The 19196-nt window shown below is 36.5% G+C and overlaps 2 protein-coding genes across 35 annotated transcripts; one reads left to right on the top strand and one right to left on the bottom strand.

Annotated features, from left to right (window-relative positions):
* Nucleotides 1-132: 132 nt before the first annotated feature.
* Nucleotides 133-6347, bottom strand: LHY (Homeodomain-like superfamily protein). Of its 2 annotated transcripts, XM_012980162.2 has the most exons (8): nt 5954-6347; nt 5802-5828; nt 5474-5633; nt 5263-5374; nt 4970-5031; nt 2551-2754; nt 858-2309; nt 133-756 (listed from the first exon to the last, which is right to left on the bottom strand). In XM_012980162.2, the coding sequence occupies exons 3-8, from the start codon at nt 5510-5512 to the stop codon at nt 316-318; spliced, it is 2310 nt and encodes a 769-aa protein (XP_012835616.2). In that variant the 5' UTR covers nt 5513-5633; nt 5802-5828; nt 5954-6347; the 3' UTR covers nt 133-315. The 2 variants fall into 2 exon arrangements, with proteins under 2 accessions (XP_012835616.2, XP_012835617.2); XM_012980163.2 differs by lacking the exon at nt 5802-5828 and having other exon boundaries at nt 5954-6298.
* A 2703-nt stretch (nt 6348-9050) lies between these two features.
* LOC105956314 (uncharacterized) lies at nt 9051-18189 on the top strand. 33 transcript variants are annotated; one of them, XM_088813375.1, is made up of 18 exons: nt 9098-9218; nt 9523-9621; nt 9696-9827; nt 11807-11923; nt 12269-12319; nt 12890-12979; nt 13074-13220; nt 13406-13516; nt 13904-13969; nt 14532-14697; nt 14790-15247; nt 15784-15948; nt 16111-16279; nt 16478-16623; nt 16982-17251; nt 17338-17472; nt 17557-17735; nt 17827-18189. In XM_088813375.1, exons 2-18 carry the CDS (start codon nt 9529-9531, stop codon nt 17891-17893), a joined length of 2562 nt encoding a protein of 853 aa, XP_088669501.1. In that variant the 5' UTR covers nt 9098-9218; nt 9523-9528; the 3' UTR covers nt 17894-18189. The 33 variants fall into 33 exon arrangements, with proteins under 33 accessions (XP_088669505.1, XP_088669501.1, XP_088669497.1 ...); XM_088813371.1 differs by having other exon boundaries at nt 9116-9218; nt 11786-11923; XM_088813370.1 differs by having other exon boundaries at nt 9116-9218; nt 11786-11923; nt 16979-17251.
* The last annotated feature ends 1007 nt before the right edge of the window (nt 18190-19196 follow it).

The following is a 19196-nucleotide window of genomic DNA, read 5'->3' as shown; positions in this document are numbered from 1 at the left end:
ATGCTCAAATTAGTATTATCTTTCTCTATTATAATAACTATATGTACCAGTAGCATATGTAGTAGTATGATAATGAATTGCTCTGATTATAGTAAGATATGTCAGGATACAACATCACCTGCTGCCATAAGATTTGTTTTCAGACAAGTATATATCTTGATACATTGACAGATTAATGACTTATGTCCATTTGCATGACCCTAAAATAGTACACACGACTACACTGGAAAAAGTATCCTTATCTTTTACATCAATACAATATAGAGCTGGAGAACTAAAACATGAAGTGAAAAATGCATGCAATGCAAGGCAGCTTTAGATTGGATACAAACTGAACAATTTAGTGGAAGCATGATCTTCCTGCTCATCCATGCGTAATCTCTTGGGACATTTCTCTTCATTATGACTGTTAGGTGCCATCCTACTTTCCTTTGCCTCCATTGCACATCTCTTGTATGGTTTAAATCCTGTTCGTCGAGGTGCTTTCAGCTTATTAGCTGCTGCTAGTCCAAGTCCCAAATCTAATAATCCCTCTTCCTTGTTTTCACCTATCAAACTCCCATTATTTTCCACCCCTTGTTTCTGCCAACAGCTCTCCCATGTCTTTGCATTCAGGTCTAACCGCACTCCACTTTCGTCTTTTTCCTGCTCATTTTCGGTATAATTTTTCTCCCCCTTATTCTTTACATCATGTGGTGGTGAAAAACTCTGAGGCAATCTTTCTCTAGAAAAGAGTGCCCGAAATGCCAGTCGTCCCTGCATGCAAATTGGAAGGGAGGGTTACTTGCACAAGCGATACAGATGAAAAAGAAAGACATATTATTTATTAAACAAAGGGAGGGAGAATTTGCAAATACCCCTTCTGATACTTCTTTCCAAGAATCATTTATATTGATAATGCTTCTACAACGTCGATTAAATGGGTCACCAAGAGGATGATTTGCATCAACTTCTTCTGGCTCCTCTTCACCATTCATATGATTTTCCTCTGTTCCCTTTGCGTGCTTCTCCAAAGCATCTGTTTCTACGTCACTGCTCGAAGATGTGTTTGATCCACATGAAGAACGGTCCACCAGCTTCTGGTTCTTGGATTTGTTTACATCATTATCCAGCTCATCTGTTTCCGAAACTTTTGTTGTTTCGGCAGTAGCTAACGCCACATTCAGTTTTGCACTTTCACTTGCTTCAGAATCTGATGATGATAACATTGGTGACTTTGAAGCTGAATGCTGTTCATGCAAAGCCTTAGAGCAATCTGGTTCTAGTTGTTGACCTCCCAAGGCAGGATTAGGAGTGTTTTCTCTTTTTTCACTGTTTATAACTCTACCTTCGCTGCTTTCCATAGGAGTTGCAGATACCGATGCAGGGGAGCAGGTAAAACCAGGGCGAAACTGAGCAGGTAGAGGAAGAAGACCATGAGCTGTCCACCATGCAGTTGCAGCTGCTACTGTAGCTGCAGCAATTGATCCCATACTAGGAACTGAACTCAAAGGCCTGGATTGAAATGCCCCATCCGAAGATTCTATTGGAGCTTCCATGTTTACACATGGCCACAAACTCGCGGTAAAGCTAGCTGCAGCATAGGCTGCTAGATTTTGTGATAGGGCAGATACAATAAGATTTGAAAATGTAGACGACATGTGCAAATAATCATCTTGGTTTTGATTTGGAGTGAAGATTGGATGATAACTAGGAAACAACTGATGAACGGAAGATCCTGATGCATTACTATAATGTTCGGCTGGCTTCATGAATAGATTTTGATGACCATAAACTCCACCCATTTGATGAAAGGTAGAATCTGTACAGGAACCATCTGGGGAAATAGTTTGAGCACTTGCACCTGGGATCCCATCAACAATGTGCACATTGACATGGCGAGGATAGTTCTGTGAGGATAGAACATCAGCGATTGGCAGTGCATTTTCAGACTCCTTCAACTCTGCTATTCTTTTACTATGCACATATTTCTCATGTGAAAGGTACGAGTCCACGACATTCGAAATGTTAGATGGAGCCTTATCCTGAAAATATTTTTTGTCATCGCACTTCTCTGCCGCAAGTCCTTTGGTTTCAAGAGTGACCTTAGATACAACAACTTCATCCTGATTACCTGCTTCTTTTGGGAGTGGAATATATTGCCTAAAAGTACATGAATTTCCAGGTGCATCAGACATTGACAACGAGGATTTGTTAGTTGAAGATGGGGATGCACAAGGAGCTGTTTTGAGAAGAGTGTAAGCCTCAGACCAATTATCCGTTTCGTGGTATTCATTACTGTTTTCTAGTTTCCCATCATCACAAGGTTCCTGACAGAAAATGGCATCAAAGCACAAAAATGTTCATTCAAGTGAACAAACAAAAGAAATTAAAATAATGACCCAAGTACTTTAGCTTGCAACCCAAAACAAAAATATCAAGAAGAATCAGGGAGCAGATCACAACTATAGCAGAAAAAAAATCATCGATTTTTATACACATGATAAAAGCCACAGGAATCATAAAAAAATTAAAATAAAAAGGCTGGATGGCGAAAAGAGTGGCCCATACCTCAGATTCTTTCTCTATTGTAATTTTACTCGATAGTGGATTTGATATTTTGCCATCCTTCACTGTCACATGCGACGTAGGAGCTCCCACACTAGTCTTTCGAGGATAAGGATTGCTGGGTTTCCTTTTAGGGCGTGGTGGAGGGATTTCAATATCAATAGCATGTCCTACTGGAACTCCTTTTACAGTGGCCTCCTTTTCCAACTGAATTATTGAAACAAGATTTTAGAGTCATAAGCATAACTACACGCCAAATAATCTCAAGGTACAAAGAAATCAACATATTGTATGGAAGAGATAATAATAACTGAGAAATTTTGTATGGTTATGCCTAAAATATGATGAGATTAACTGAGAAAAACACTATCCTGCATGTACTTTTTTACAGCCCACAAAAGTTATAGTAGTCCAATTTAGTATACTAGAAGTTGTGCTTAGAACCAATTGTACTTTCCCCTCTTGGTGATCTAAAGTAGATGGATATTTACAACGACTTAACCAAGCAGATAAAGCTAGGCGAATCCAGCGCCTTATCCTCCATAATTGATTAATTGTGCAGTTTATGCTGATCAAGATCCCCAGTTTGCTATTCAGCCAAAGAATGGAATCCTAGTCACCCACCCACAAGGAAAAGAAAGGTCAAACAAAGAACTGATAAACTGAAAAAAAGAAGTTAAATAAATGTTGTTATGATGAAACATCCATCCTACTAGGCATAATGCAAAGAGATTGATCAAACAAGATATAAATAACAAGTACTTCTGGTACAAACTACAGTGCATATGTAAAGTAACTTTGAGATAAAATCCTACATATCGACAAGCAACTATGTATTTGACTTCATATCGACCCATGACTTTTGCTGATTGCTGATTCTGTTGATGAAGCGAACATTTTCTAGCATTTGAAGAGGAAGTCTTGGAAACACTTCTTCTTTGTGTGTCATTATTAGTGGGGGCGGGTATCATCAGCAGAATAAAAAAACTAATTTTCTACATCAACCTGCCACAAGATGATATCAACCATGGCATCCATAGGATAAATATACTCTTTCCTAGACATTTTTAGACAACAGCGCTATCTGTTTCAAAATCCATTCTAGCAACATTTTATATTTTTACAGTACGACGGTGGAGAGCGTATAACAATGGGAAATTATGCAGAATTCTACCCTTTTATGATGTCGAGAAATCATTTGTGAACATGTATATGATGTATACATGTATCTTCATCATCCTTCATCTTTACCACCGAGATAGTTTCATGGGAGAAAAAAAGTTCCACAAGGTAAAATCACATTTAAACTGCTAGTAATCGAGAGGATGAATAACTTACAGAAAGGGTGGAAAGGTGTGAAGAGACCTTCTGGATTACATTGTGAATTTGAGAGGATGATATTGCCCGGTAAATTAAGTGTTTTCCCAATACCATGTTTATAATATTTCATTTCAAAATTTGATAATAAGTATTAAAAGCAAACAAAATTACGAGTAAAAGATATCTTATGGGTTTAAAGGAGGAAAGATATGGATCTTCTTGTTAATCATTGGTAAAATATAGTTGAGGCATATAACTCCGAGCACCACAACACACCATTCCTAACCATTAAAGAAGGCTGACTACCTTCTAAGATAATCAGATTTAACGAAGTGAATCAGTAATTATCCAAACATTCCCTCGCATACTAATCAGTAATAGCCTCCAAAGAGTAACAAACTTTTAGAAGCACCGACGTATGGAAAGATATTGAACTACTAACTACCTCACCATTTATCAATTGCGTCATTTCCTTTCATGTGCTTCTGTTCCCTGTATGAATTTCATGCAGCTATGCAAATCTTTTTCACAAGTACAGATATATGATCTACATTTCAACACTAGACAAGAAGATCTTCCATGTAATGATTACCCCTCACTAAAACCATTTTTGTCGGACATGGAGATACCTTTTTTCTCAGACCTCCACCATATTGGTATAATACCCCCACATATGTGAAATAATCTACAAAAGTAACTTCAGATAAGTGAAGGTAAGAGCTATGCCGCCTGACAAGTATATTCATAATTTCAATTGTTTATCCTTGAACGCATGGAAACCGTATAAGCAAATAACTGTAGGGCGGATAGTATTACCTCACTCACTCAGTACTAAAAAAAGGCCAATCATAAAATGATTTCCGTATTCTATCTCTATAAAGTTGAAACTAGTCAGTAATTAAAACCAACAATGGCAGTGGGATTTTTACCATATGGTGCTTGAAGAGCCAAAAGAATCGAGAAGGTATTGCCATCTTCTATCCACAAATTGCTTTGTTATATACATGCAAATGCCACTAACATAATTTGCAGGATGAGATCTAATACCTAGTAGAAGTGTTATATATTAATGAAAACATATAAGAGAGCACATGTGATTGACCTTTGTAAAAAACTTCTGTGCATGACTTCTGATCTGCACAGCAGACTTGGTTCCTATATGTTCTGCAGCACCACCAGATACAAAACAATACGGAAATAAGGGACTATTCTATAATCAAAAGAATATATTTATCCAAGGAAGAGAATTGTTACAATGGAAATATCAGTAATACATCAGAAATCTTAAAAATATTACTAAGTCCTACAAAGTCTAGAGTAGATTTTTAGAAAAGGAAGCGTATAGGTAATCTGAAATAAAATGCAGTGTAAAGAAATAAGCAAAAGATTAGTGACCTTCTATACGCTGCCAGGCACGGCCATGCAACTTGAGTGCTTCGAGAAACCTGTTATGTTCTTCTTCAGTCCATCGCTCACGCTGCTTAGTGATTGTATAAGGCTTCCTTGTCTGGAAATGAAAAGAAACGTCACTGCTCTTTACAGAAGAATAGCTAGACATAGAGAAGATGAGAATTTCATTGGAATTAATAGAGTAGGTCAGTGAGACCTTAATAAGGAGGTCTTCTCCAGATGAATAATGGTCCATGTAAACAGAGGACAAGGGTGAGTTTCAAATACAGGGGACACTTTCACTCAATTCCATTGAACGAAAATGCCAAAAATTTGGCCTTGATGATTGGCGGCTATCAGATAAAGTAACACTAATGCTGCAAAAGAGAGAAACATGTAACACAAGTAATGGTAAAATGAGAAATGCCACAGAGAGAGAGAAAGAGGAGAGAGAGACGCATCTCTGAATCCGAAACAAGTACAAGTGCAAGTGCAAGTGGTAGTAGTAAAACAAGTATACATAATTGGTTATCCAGAATCCTCACCAAAAACGAACAGCATGTTGCCTTAACCTTTGCATCCAATATGAAAAACACATCCAAATAAAAAAAGTGGTTCAATCAGGATTCTTAAACACACAGGGATTCTAAAAAAAAGTGTCAGTATAAAAAATAAAAAATCTTAAAGAATGAATTACCTTGGAGGATAGGCATAGTGTGTCCATGAACTTTCCGATAAACTGTCGGATGTTTTATCAGATCATACATGAAATAGTGGATCGGAATCTGGACTAGTAATCCAATAATTGATGACAAGCAATTAGCAGTTCACAAGTGAAGTCAATACATACATACACACATACAGTGAGATTAGTTGAAGGAAATGAAGAGGAGATGAAACACAGAGATAGAGAGAGAGAGTAATGGGAATGGGAGAGAGAGAGGTAACAGTTGTGTGTTTTTTGTTTGTTTTTACATTTTTGGAGTGAGAAAAAATGTGAGCCACAAGTAAATACCTTGTGGATTTTGATTTTGAAAAAATCGGAAAAATGGGGTTTATACTTTATTATTTGAGGCTGACGAGCAGCCAACAATGGGACTGGAGCAATATGGTGGTGCCATTTGGCAGAAATTTAGTGGCCCGTGATCCTGCGCCTGAAGTCTCGACTCACCTCTTGGTTTTGCACTTTATTTTCATTTTTATTTTACCCTTTTTTATATAATATTAAATAATTAAAAAAGAGATGTTCGACTTCAAACTATTCCTCCACCACAAACTAGGCATTGAGGTGGGGCCCGCAAAAGCTTTTGCCTCGTCAGCCACCAAACTGAGCCCAGCCAAAGTACAAACCACTTAACTGAAATGATTTACGCGGCAACAAAATTACGAATGTTGATCACAATAGTCTCTTCTTTCTCTCTCTAAAAATTCTCAAATCCACCCAAACCTCAAAATCCCCAAAAACCCCAAAATTCACAAAAATTCTCAACATCTCTCACAAATCCTCCCAAATCTGAAAATCTCGTCAATTTGAAATGTAATTAATCATCTAAAGTAGTTATATATATTGAATTTGGGGTTAATCACGTGAAAATCCCATGAAAATCGCGATTTGGGGCTGTTTTTAGTGTTGGTTTTCGAATTTTCCACGCCCAAAATGGGCGTGGAAAATTACTTAAATAAGTATTAGTTAACAAACTTTCAGTAGCCTAGTTGGTCAGGCGTTTCGTCTCTTTCATTATAGACCCGTGTTCGAGTCTTGCTAACAACCCGTATTTGTCTCGTGTTCGAGTCCTTAGAGTAGCACAAATATATATGATTTTTTTTTTTTTAAACTCATTCAGCACGCGCGCCCAAATCGGGCGCCGGAAGTACTTTTCCGCGCCCAAACCGGGCGTGAATCGAGCTGTTTCGCACCCAGTTTAGGCTGTGTTTGTTTAGTGCTTAATGACCTCTTAATGAAACCAAATGCTTATTCGGTCAGATGTTACCTTGTTCAGCGTGTTTGGAGTAAGCATCTGAACAAACCCATAAATCACTTACCGATTCAGTTGGAAACATAGCGCTTATTCATTCAGAGAGCAAAGTGAATGGATTATAGACAAATATGCCCATATTACAAATCACCGTTTTCTTTTTCATCAAATATGAAAACTCAAAATCCAATTATCATTCTGACAGTCAAACTCCACTACCAACGGCTCCATTCAAGGCAAGAATGATTTTGGGGAAAATCATTAAATTTGTCAATATTTATGAATTTTGATGTTCTATTTAAAACAGAGAGGGATAAGTGGGGAATTTTTTTCGTATATTTTACTTCATGGATACAAGAATGATTTTTGGGGGAAAAAATGACGTCATATTTTTATATTTTCAAGAATAAATAACGTCATATTTTTGGAATAGAAATTCAATACGTTCTTTTTTATTTGTTAGAAATTTTGGGGTAAATTTAGGATTTTATTAAACAATTTAATATTTATTTATGGATGTTAAAAGTTTATTTAGATTGTATTCATTTTAGGTATATTTATTTTCATAAAAAAATAATCTAATAGTTACAATCGTTGAAATTTAAATACAATAATTTATAATTCAATTAGTAATTGAATTTTTTAATTTGTTGCAACAATTTCTAAGGTTAATATTGTAAGAGTACATCATTCAGTTATAATACACTTTTGAATTACCAAACGAACTTATTCTTTCAGCATTCAGTATTTAGATATGTCTCTTAATAATTCAGATGTATATTCAGCATTCAGCATTCAGTGCTTAATTCTATCAAACGGAGCCTTAGTCGTGAAACCTACTTTTTCGGCGTCCAAATTGGTCGTGGGTCGCGTTTTCGCGATTTAAAGAACAAAAACGAACAAATTTTACCTCATTGGATTCCGTATCTCGATCCTCATTCGATGCACTCATTTTTTTTTTGCAAATGGCTACAATAACATGAGTTTTGGAATGATTTCTAATATAAAAACTAAAATTGTAGAGAGAGAAAGAAAGATAGAGAGTGGATTTTTTAAAACGACATTCGTAATTTTGCTACCGCGAATAACACCTCCCCCACTTAATGGGCTCTATACATCCCCAAAGGGGGGCCTTTTTTTGGACAAAATGGCATTGGCATGCCGATTTATAAGAAACATTGTGATTGAGCCTAGGTGTCAGTGGTTTTCAATATTGATGATGCTATAATTAGATCACTTTAGTAAGTTGAAGTAGAATGATTACTGACTCACGAGCTTGATGACCTTGAGATACCTGCGATCATAGAACACGTAAACTAACTCAAGTCAGACGTGCGGATTGTAGAAATTAATAGGACGTACCTTAATGAATGAGTTAAAACCTTTATTTATACTTTAGTTGAGATTGTTGGACCCAAACCTTACTTGAAGGTGATTGAGCCTTAGTGTCAATGGTCTTCAATATTTGGTTTGTGACTCATTAGATAAAGAAATTGTAAGCACATTTTGTTTGCCCAACTAGGTATATCATTGGCCCCCACTCTCGAGTCGATGTGGGGCTATGTCGGAATACCTTAAAGTACAAAAATACCTCTCATTTTCATTTGTCGAAGAGCAAATTTTTAAAGAAAAGTAAATTAAAGAAATCGTCCCCCAAACCCCCAAACTCGTCGGCCGCACCACCGGCGATGCAGTCGTCTTTGCCGTGAACCCCTCTCATCCTTGTCACCATCATTGTTCGAAGACCATGACTAAACCTCAAACAAATAAAGATCCGAATATATTTCTTAATATATATGTATATAATCTTTTTTTTTTAATTATTTGAAATTGCTTCCAAAGCTTGTTAAATTAGGTACTATAGGATGGTTATTAGCTAAATATGTATGACGAGTATTGAATGTTGGTTAATTGTTGTTAGCTTTGATTTGCTCGTTTTTCGCTTGAATTTGGTTTGAGGTTTCGCGGTGGTTTTTCAATTTGAAGGTGACCAAATTTCTCAAAATTTTGACACACTTAGTTGAATATCGAATTTTGAATTATTTTCGGTAAGTTGTTGTCGATTTTTGAGAAATGAATGAATTTTCCTTGAAATACCAGACTTAATTCGGTCAAACATAGGCTAAAAGCAAGAGCAAGGAAGAAAATTAATTATTTCCCCAAATCTCCCCCTTTATTTATTTTAAATATTTATTATTATATATACTCTTTTTGTCCATCAATTTCTTTAAAACCCTAGTGGTGTTTTGGATGATCAGTGACCTTTTCTTCAGCTGTTCATCTTTATCAGTTGGAAATGGGTGCAAGTCGGAAGCTGCAGGGGGAGATTGACCGAGTTCTGAAGAAGGTTCAAGAGGGCGTAGATGTATTTGATAGCATCTGGAACAAGGTCGCGTTCTTGTATTTTCAAACAAGGGATCGTCCTCTTCTTGAAAATTGAATTTACACTTTCTGTTTGTACAGGTTTACGATACGGACAATGCAAACCAGAAGGAAAAATTCGAGGCGGACTTGAAGAAGGAGATAAAGAAGCTGCAGAGATACAGAGATCAGATCAAAACATGGATACAGTCCAGCGAGATCAAGGATAAGAAGGTATATCTACTGCTAAACTAGTACGTTCTTATCTAATCCCATCCTTTTCTTTTCTCTCTCAGAATTTGTGTCTTCTGGGTCAATTCTTTTGAAATGTATAACAACCTATGAATAAATTTTGAAAAAAGTATGGCTACGGATGAATATTGTTGAAGAATTTTCTTGTATAGAAAATAATTCATCTATCAAAGACCCCTTATTAAACAAATGAAACACTATCAATTAAACTCTGACAGAAAATGAAAAGCTACAGGGGAAAGCCTTCTTTACTAAGAGATGCGATATGGAGGGTCCGACAGTTGAAGAAAGTAGTAGCTCGGAATTGACATCCATAGACATAGTTCGTCGAGCAAGGGTGTCAACTGAGGAAAGGGGGCTGCGGGGTGCGGGGGAGAGAGGGTTAATTTATTTTTTAACAAAATTTGTAGATAGGTAAAATTGTAGGAGACGAGTGCCACCACCAACCACGTCTCCAGTTGCCTCCATCCCTGAATCCGTCTAGTTTCCAATGGACTTAGGTTTTAGTGATTATTGTTAGGTTTTAGTGAAGCATTATGTGATTAAGTCTCAGGTATCAAGCATTTAGTGATTAATTCTTAGTTTTATTTGAGAAAAATTACTTTCTTTGTTAATGCTTGCAGTATGAATGTATTTTTCAATCTTTTATGGCCTGAAACTTGGAGTTCGAGATTCTCTAAACTATTTGCCGTGACTCGTGAAGGTGATTAATTAAACAAGGTTTTATAATATATATTTTTTTAATTCATTTGGTGATTTTCGTTATTGTTTCATTTAAGAATTATATGACCACTACTATATCTCTTAGTTTCAGCCTACTTTGCTCTGAACTTATAATTTCACAAATAATTTTTATTCCCAAAATACTCTTGCAACATGAATGTATTTCCAACTTTTGGTTATCCTTAAATTTTGGATTTTGAGATTCGTGGACCTTTTTCTCGTTTCATCTATTTTATTAGATACCTTTCTGGTTAAATACCTAATCTTGATGAAGAAGTTATCACGAGTTTATGATTGCTTATTTATTTGCTGAAAACTTTACAAGAGTTTGAAATTCATCTGCAAGTTTCTCAACCATTTTATTTTTATATTTATGTTTGAACTGTTTTTCAAGTTGTTCAGGCCTTTTGTTTTCTTGTTTCCAGAACTACGACTTGTTGATTTGTGTTTAACAATAATCTAGATTGGCAAAAGAGAAAGATATATGTTCCTGTTAGACAGCTGAACTTGAAATGAATTAGAATATGCAAAAAAGAAGCACTAGAATAAGCCATCAACAATTGCCAAGGCCCAAGCTTGAACAAGTCAATGAATCATGGTATCGATTGGATTCATTTTTTGTTATATTATCTGTTGAGTCCATGCTTTTGCAATGAAGCGAATATTTTTTGTGGACGGGGGTTGTCATAATCTGACTGGATCTTCTACGGTTGCTAATGTTTTCATGTTATTATTTTTTCTTTCCTATTTTAAATTTGGCTTAGTTGACCTACAACTGAATCCACAGGAGATTGAACCCTTGATCTGTTACTACTCTCTCCACCCCAATACCACTTGGGCAATGCCTTCACGGTTCTATGGTTGCTAATGTTACTATAGAGAAGATGATAAATTTTTTAAGCGGCAACAACTATATTGTGAAGTAAATCTAAGCAATTGTCTTCTCTAAAGTAATCAGGCCAATTTTATTCCCTATTTTGTTTGTCATACATTTATGCACTTTATTGATTGTTGCTCCTACTCCTGTTCTCTTGTTTGCATACTCTTTTGCACTTCTTTTTGGCAAATTGTTTTTCATTGTTCTATGGTGGTAGATTTAGTTTTATAATATATTCTTTGGTTCTTCTTGCAGTAGCTGGTATAATCATATCTTCATCTTGTTTATGCTTATTTCTCCTATGTTGACAATCAATTTTCTTTTGATACTTGTTGACTAGGTTAGTGCCTCTTATGAGCAGGCTCTGATGGATGCTCGAAAGCAAATTGAGCGTGAAATGGAACGATTTAAGATATGTGAAAAAGAAACGAAGACAAAAGCATTCTCAAAAGAAGGCCTTGGCCAACAACCTAAAACGGTAGGCATTAATTGTTGTTTTGCATCCCATTTAACATCCGTTAGGGGTGCAACGGGTAATTGCCAAAAAATAATCTTTCAATGTATACAATTAGATTAAAATTTCATGTGAATTATATCTCTGATCCATCAAAGTGTAACTATTTCGCTTGTGCAATAAAATACGATCCCTTCTTTGTAATAAAGTTGAAGAGGCGAAAATGTCTGTATATATCATGTATAGGGAGTTTTCTGATTATATGGGCTATCTCTGGCAATCAATGTAAGCATGTAAAGCCTACTGGTATTAGGTTGGTGTTTAGCATATTCTAACTTCTCTGGGCATGCATATCTTTCTTTGCTGTAGGATCCAAAGGAAAAGGCTAAAGGAGAAACAAGAGACTGGTTAAATAATGTGGTAATGCTCCTGGAATTTTGTTTGCATCTCGTTCACTTGGATTGCCTAATCATAGAGGCTGTTTAGCATGTAAAATTATCTCATCCATGTTCATCAGTTTTCCATCTTCCTACATTTATTGCATCATTGTTGAGTAACTGTTGCTTCAATAATTTGATTCTTTGGCAAGTGAAGCTGAACCGGTTAAAGCAAATACATATTATTTGATTTTCTTTCTATTTTCAGTTTATTTGCAATTGTTGTCATGCTTTCAGTTTAACTGTTCATGTTTTATCCATTCCTAAATGGAGGTCGACATATGAAGTGTCAAATTTTTGAATGATCTCAATGCAAGTTCTATTATCTATATATTTTTGTCCACTAAAGTAGTTGTCAGGAGTCGATGGCTGAAAATGTTTGGGTACTTTTGGATATTAAATTGCCCCTTTAGATTATGGAACATCATATGTTGGTGTTCCAGAGAAGAAACTAGAGCATTTTATTGATTCTTACTTAAGACATTGAATTGCATAGTGTAATCTATTATTCCGCCTTCCAAATACGTTTAATAGTTTTTGAAATATGTTATAGGTCAGCGAGCTGGAGAATCAAATTGATAGCTTTGAAGCTGAAATAGAGGGGCTTTCTGTTAAGAAAGGGAAGACGAGGCCACCCAGACTGGTATGTTAGGGACGGAAGGACATGCATCTTAATTCGGGTGAACTGACTTGAGCTTAGACTATGAAAAAATCTCTCCTTTTTTTTTTGTTTATAGACGCATCTGGAGGCATCCATTAGTCGGCATAAAGCTCATATTATGAAGTTAGAATTAATTCTAAGGCTGTTGGATAATGATGAATTGAGCCCAGAACAAGTCAACGACGTAAAGGATTTCTTGGATGACTATGTGGAAAGAAATCAGGTACTTTTATTCAGTTTAAGTTAATGTTCTGTTCACACGATTTAGCTCCCCAACAGGTTGTATTGTCTGCGATCTCTGAAACGTGAAGTATTTAAATCTTTAAACATTTCCAATTTTGGTTGTAGTTATTGATGAAATGTAAAGGTTTTGGGTGGTTAAGCTTTATTGTACTTTCCTTTTTGTAGGAGGACTTTGATGAATTTAGCGATGTCGATGAGCTTTACAGTTCTTTACCTCTGGACAAGGTGGAGTCTCTTGAAGATCTAGTTACTATCGGTCCTCCTGGTCTTGTAAAGGTGAATGGCTTCACTCATAATTACTTCTTTTTCATGAACTTTAGTGTAATCTCTTATTTAGTTCTTCTCTCTGCGCGTCTCTCCATATTTGTTTTACAATAAATTTTCTAGATATGCCATTCCAGTAATTTCCATGTCTGTGTAGATCATATGTTGAGGGGTATATGGTTCCAAATTGTCTTTTATAGTAGACTACGATTAAAAATGAGAAAGTAAACACATGAATACCGAACAAATTAGACCAGAATCTGCTTAGCAGTCCCTTCTTTTCCTGTTGAGGTTCTTGATTTGTACTGTCATTAGAAGGAAACTTGTGCTCCTTTGCATTAGAAATGAAAAGGAAACATTCAAGCAGAAATCCTAATCACATTTTTTTATTATTGGCAGGGTGCCAGTGCCACCAGTGCAGTTTTAAATATGAAAACATCTTTGGCTGCAGTACCCACTCCTCCAGTACGTTTATTTCCAAATACTGAGGAGGGATTTGATTCTATTAGAACAATTGAGAAAGAGTTCATTCAATCATGAAAATGCATATTTACTTGAGGGTACACTTGCCACATGAAGAATTAAAATTAGTATATTCTAGAAAGAAATGAATTGATAGATTAGCGGCAAATTCAAACTCCATTTGGCTTTTAATGATCAACTGTTTGTTCTCTGCATCATTAGCCACTATTTTTTCCTCAATCTTAACCTAATTCCTAGGGTGTTTATTTTGGAACTTCCACTTCATTTTGACAATGAACAATTCATCTGCTAGATATAGTTTAATATGTCTTCACCTGTTATTGATGCTATTTTTCTTCACATTGAGGAGTACAAGTTATTTTACTATTGAACAAAATGTACTTTCCCACAGAACTATATGAGTTTGACATCTCTTTCCTGTTCTTTTACTTGTGATAATCTGCAGGACTTTTGACTTCTTTTAATTCAGTTATCTTTGCATGGTGTTGACATCTATGCTATTGTATATCTCTGCTATGATATAACTAGATGATATCCTTTCCAGGCAACAACCTCAGCTTCCGTACAGCAGACTCCTCCTCTCGACCAGGTAGATGAAACAGCTTTGCAGGATGATGCAGTTGTTAGAAGTCCACCTCCTAAAGGTAGTTCCCTTAGCATTTCTGCACCACAAACGCCAGCATCAGGCCTTGCAGCTTCTGCCATCACAAGTTGGTCAACTTTTACTTTCCTGGTCTATTTCGTTCCTCTCTTGTTTTTTGGGTTGAGTGAGTTCCTATTTCTTGTGGTTCTTAAAACGCAGGTGCTTCATCCCTAGTAGCTGTATCAAGTCCTATAAAAGAAGAGGAGATTGCAAACTTCCCTGGTCGTAAATCATCACCAGCTCTTGCTGAAACCGGATTGAGGGCTATTGGTAAAGGTGGGTTGCCAAGTCAACCAACTTCTGACATCCTTCCCAGTTCTGGAAACACAATTCCCAGCAGTGGTACCATTCCTTTGGGTTCTGAAATGGGGAAAAAAAATATTTTGGTATCTGATGATCGATCTGCGAGTAGTGGTATTGCACAGTCTATTGTATCCCCTCTAGGCAATAGAGTAATCTTGTCACAAGCTGCTGCTAAGGCGAGTGATGGACTTGGATCAGCTGATACTGGAAATGTTAGTGATGCTGCGATTATGGGCAGCAGGGTTTTCACTTCTCCTGTTGTTCCTGGTATGCAATGGAGGCCCGGAAGTTCCTTCCAGAACCAGAATGAAGCGGTATGTTATTGAATTTTTTTTTCTCCATATTGTTAGTATTTCTCGCTTCACCTCTTTTTGGCTTCTTTTGCACTTCACTAGACTCGAGTTTGAAATCAGAACTGGAAGTTTTCTGTCCTTTCATCTCCCTTCCATTATTGTCGTCTTTCCTTTTGAGTTTTCTGCAAGGTATGAAGGATTTGATTGGAACATGTCAATGACGCAAGAAGAGAATGGCTTTAAGTATTTGATTTTAGCTCTTCTATTTTGTGTCAAACCTAGAAATTTGTAAATAGGGTAAATGAACTGAATCCAAACTTTACCTGTTACAGTGCTGAAATTTAAAACATCATTTTTGTTAAGAAACAGAGCAGATACATATTAGGGGTTCAACTGGTAATAGGTACAACATAAGAAGGATATAGATTGAAGCAAGAATGTGAACTAATGGGATGGGGAAAAGTTGAAGTTAAGTTCAACTTGGTTCATTTGATTGCTAACACTTGGTTGTGAAACTATTAATCATCTTGGAAGTAAGTTAAATTTCTGTGTCTCAGGGGCAGCTTCGTGGAAGAACCGAAATAGCTCCCGATCAAAGGGAGCAGTTTTTACAACGATTTCAGCAGGTACAGCAGCAAGGTCAGACTAATCTTCTTGGCATGCCTCCTCTTGCTGGGGGGAAGCAGTACTCTGCTCAGCAGCAGAATCTACTCATACAGCAGGTTCTATTGTTTTTCATCACATTCTTCGTCTTACACTTTTTTCTTTGTCGATTCTGCATATTTATGACCCTCCGCGGCTCTTTGTCGAAAGAAAATACTTTCTATCGCTCTGGACTCATTAATTTGTTGAAACTTTCTTTCACCTGTTATAACCCCTCTCAGTTTAATGCTCAAAGCTCGTCTATCTCACCTCAACTCGGAATGGGGATTGGAGTCCAAACTTCAGGTCTTAGCAGTGTTACAACACCTGCTTCTCTGCAGTCACAACCAAGTGCAATTCACCAAGCATCTAATCAGCAGGCAGTCATATCTTCAATATCTAAGGATGCAGGTAATGTTGCTCGCTAAATTGCGTCTTGATTTGTCTTTGGCTGAGAAAATGTGTACAGCACTTGCATGGTTGAGCTTGAAACATTAAGGTCCATTATCATTCACATGTTTTGAAACATGATAATACTAGGAGTGTCCAGGTCAATTTTGGGCTATATGTGACATTGTAATGAATGATGTAATCTGTTTACATTTGCAGAAACTAGCCTTACGAAAGTTGAGGAGTTGCGGCAGCAACAGCCCTTCACAGAAGACTCGGCGCCAGATTCTAGTTCTAACTCCGGCCCAGGAAAAAGTCTTGTGCAAGAGGATGAATTGAAAGCTTCCTATGCCTTAGATACTGCAGTATGTGTAAATTCTGTATCTTGCTTTTTTAATTTGTGGAAATTCATTTCTGTTCCTCTCTAATTAACATTCAAAATTATGTGGTAAAATTTTATTTGGCTTGATCGTTAAAGGGCATGTATTAAGATATATTTTGTACAACTGTGTCTATCCTATGCTACTAGCCATCAACTTGGATTTGATTATGGTGTAATTTTTGTTTTGCACAAATTTGACTATCCTGGGAACTTGTGCTATTAGCCCTTGAAGTAATCCATGAACTTGGATTTATTATGGTGCAATCATATATACGTAGTTTATATAAAGCTTTGTTGGGCTACAAAAACAATTTTGTTGATATGTAACTGGTTATAAGCAGGCTGCAGTTGCTTCTGTACCACTTGGTGAACCTTCCCAGGTGATGAGGGAAACTGACCTTTCTCCAGGGCAACCTTTGCAACCAGCAAGTCTTGGTGTTATTGGTCGAAGAAGTGTATCTGATCTAGGTGCTATTGGAGATAACATCAGTGCATCAACTGCAAACTCTGGAGGAATGCATGATCAGATATACAATTTACAGATGCTCGAGGCTGCTTATTATAGACTTCCTCAACCCAAAGATTCCGAACGTGCAAGGACCTATACTCCAGTATGCAGCTTACTCACTATAGATTTGTTTCTTCATTCATGACTTTCTCCTAAAAATACTTGAATGCTTATTTTGGCTATTGACAGAGGCACCCCGTTGTCACTCCTCAGAGTTATCCTCAAGTGCAAGCGCCAATTGTCAATAATCCTGCCTTCTGGGAGCGGCTTGGTCCAGATTCTTATGCCACTGATATGCTATTCTTTTCATTTTACTATCAACAGGTCGGTCACTTGGAACTCTCTATTCTCTTTATTTATAATATTGTGTTTGATCTTGTACTGATACTCTCTAAGCCTTACCTGCAGAATACTTACCAGCAATATTTGGCTGCTAAGGAATTGAAAAAGCAGTCTTGGAGGTACCACAGAAAATTCAATACATGGTTCCAAAGGCACGAGGAGCCAAAAGTTGCCACAGATGATTTTGAACAGGGGACATATGTCTACTTTGACTTCCATATTTCCAGCGACGAACAACAGGGATGGTATGGTTTCAGTTTCCAAGTTCCATTATTTACGAAATCCTTGGTGATATATGTTTATGCTTTTATTAACATAATTTTGTTTTTCACTCAGGTGCCAGAGAATCAGGACAGAGTTTACCTTTGAGTACAGTTTTCTTGAAGATGATCTAATCATATAGATCTCTCTCTATCTCATGGCATCGTAGATGTTACCTTCTTTTTTTTCTTTTTGTCCAACTTGGATTTGTTGTTAGATTGTCAAAATTTTGAAGATCCATTCGGACGCTGATCCGTTGAATTGACGACAAAGTAAAAATCGGTTGGCAACCAGAACTGCATTTTGCAACTCATTGTCAGGTCTTGTCTAAAATCTTAAGAGCATTGTGAATAATGTATGTAACCTTGAATTTTTTGGATGAGCATGCATGAGTTGTAACAAATATTTGGCTCAAAAAGTCTTTCAAACTTTGAAAAACTGTTGTTGATAGTAATTTCTCTTCCAATAACTATTTGCTCCTTTTTTTGCATATTTTCTTTACCATACACGATTTAGACAGAAAGTATCGATAAAAGTGAAAATGAAATGAAATTAAGCATTTTAGGTATAAAAATGTAATCATAACGTGCAAGCCAAAATACATAATTTTGTTGGTGGTGGTGTTGAGCAATTTGGATCGACAAGGTTAAGAGTAAATGAATATCTCAATTGTATTTGAAAAATCAATTTAGATGATACTCCGTAAAATTACTTATTAAAATAGAAAAGCAACTATTTGTAATCCCACAAATTGTTTAGGGAAATGTCAATCTTTTTGTCCGGTATACCTCTTGTGGAGTGCATGCAATTTTGCATCTTGCAGCTGCATTCTTGGACGTTGATTGGTGAGTTTCCGGACTACAAGAGGTAAGTTTGGCTAACTCACTGAATCCTTGCCGGATTTTAGTTTTTCAAACGGCAGTGCCGTGTTTCCTTGCCGGAAACAATTTCTGCTTGTTTTATTGTTTTTCTCCTTGTCGGGGTTTAAGCACCGGCACCGCACTCGGCAATTAGGGCATCAAACAAAGGAACATATCTTTAACATCTTTAAACATTAAAATCAGAATTCAAGACCCAACTACTCTAGGATTCGTTTGAATTTAATATCGACTAAAAGAGTAATGTCACTACAACTACATCAAACTCTATAACCAAAGAAAGCAAAATACTGACCGCAAACAAAACCCGATAACCAAAAATCGAAATCCGAAGCTCGAAACCAAACCAATGAATCCCCAAAATTAGAAACCGCGAAACCGAATCAATACCTAAACATAAACCGCAACCCCAACCGAGAACAAAATCTAATCCGACACTTAGTTTTTTTTAAGTTTCCAGTGTAGTTCTTGTGTAATTCAATGTGTGTTTTCGATACAGTGCGTGTTTTATTTATCAATTTGTGTTTTTGGTGTAGTGTGTATTTTTTCATTTTTGTGTTTATGGTG

Source organism: Erythranthe guttata, chromosome 14, assembly GCF_056151865.1.
Source record: "Erythranthe guttata isolate IM_541 chromosome 14, IM_541, whole genome shotgun sequence".
NCBI classification, from domain to species: domain Eukaryota; kingdom Viridiplantae; phylum Streptophyta; class Magnoliopsida; order Lamiales; family Phrymaceae; genus Erythranthe; species Erythranthe guttata.
This window is presented reverse-complemented; position numbering and strand designations above follow the sequence as displayed.

What these genes read in the sequence shown, in the direction of transcription:
- LOC105956314 (XM_088813366.1), top strand. Translation starts at nt 9,529, where the DNA reads ATGGGTGCAAGTCGGAAGCTGCAGGGGGAGATTGACCGAGTTCTGAAG. An exon ending in AGACGAGGCCACCCAGACTG is followed by an intron (nt 12,980 to 13,073) that starts GTATGTTAGGGA and finishes TTTTGTTTATAG; the next exon opens with ACGCATCTGGAGGCATCCAT. An exon ending in TTCAATATCTAAGGATGCAG is followed by an intron (nt 16,280 to 16,477) that starts GTAATGTTGCTC and finishes TTACATTTGCAG; the next exon opens with AAACTAGCCTTACGAAAGTT.
- LHY (XM_012980162.2), bottom strand. Translation starts at nt 5,512, where the DNA reads ATGGACCATTATTCATCTGGAGAAGACCTCCTTATTAAG. An exon ending in GAGAAGACCTCCTTATTAAG is followed by an intron (nt 5,375 to 5,473) that starts GTCTCACTGACC and finishes TTTCATTTCCAG; the next exon opens with ACAAGGAAGCCTTATACAAT. An exon ending in CAATAGAGAAAGAATCTGAG is followed by an intron (nt 2,310 to 2,550) that starts GTATGGGCCACT and finishes ATTTTCTGTCAG; the next exon opens with GAACCTTGTGATGATGGGAA.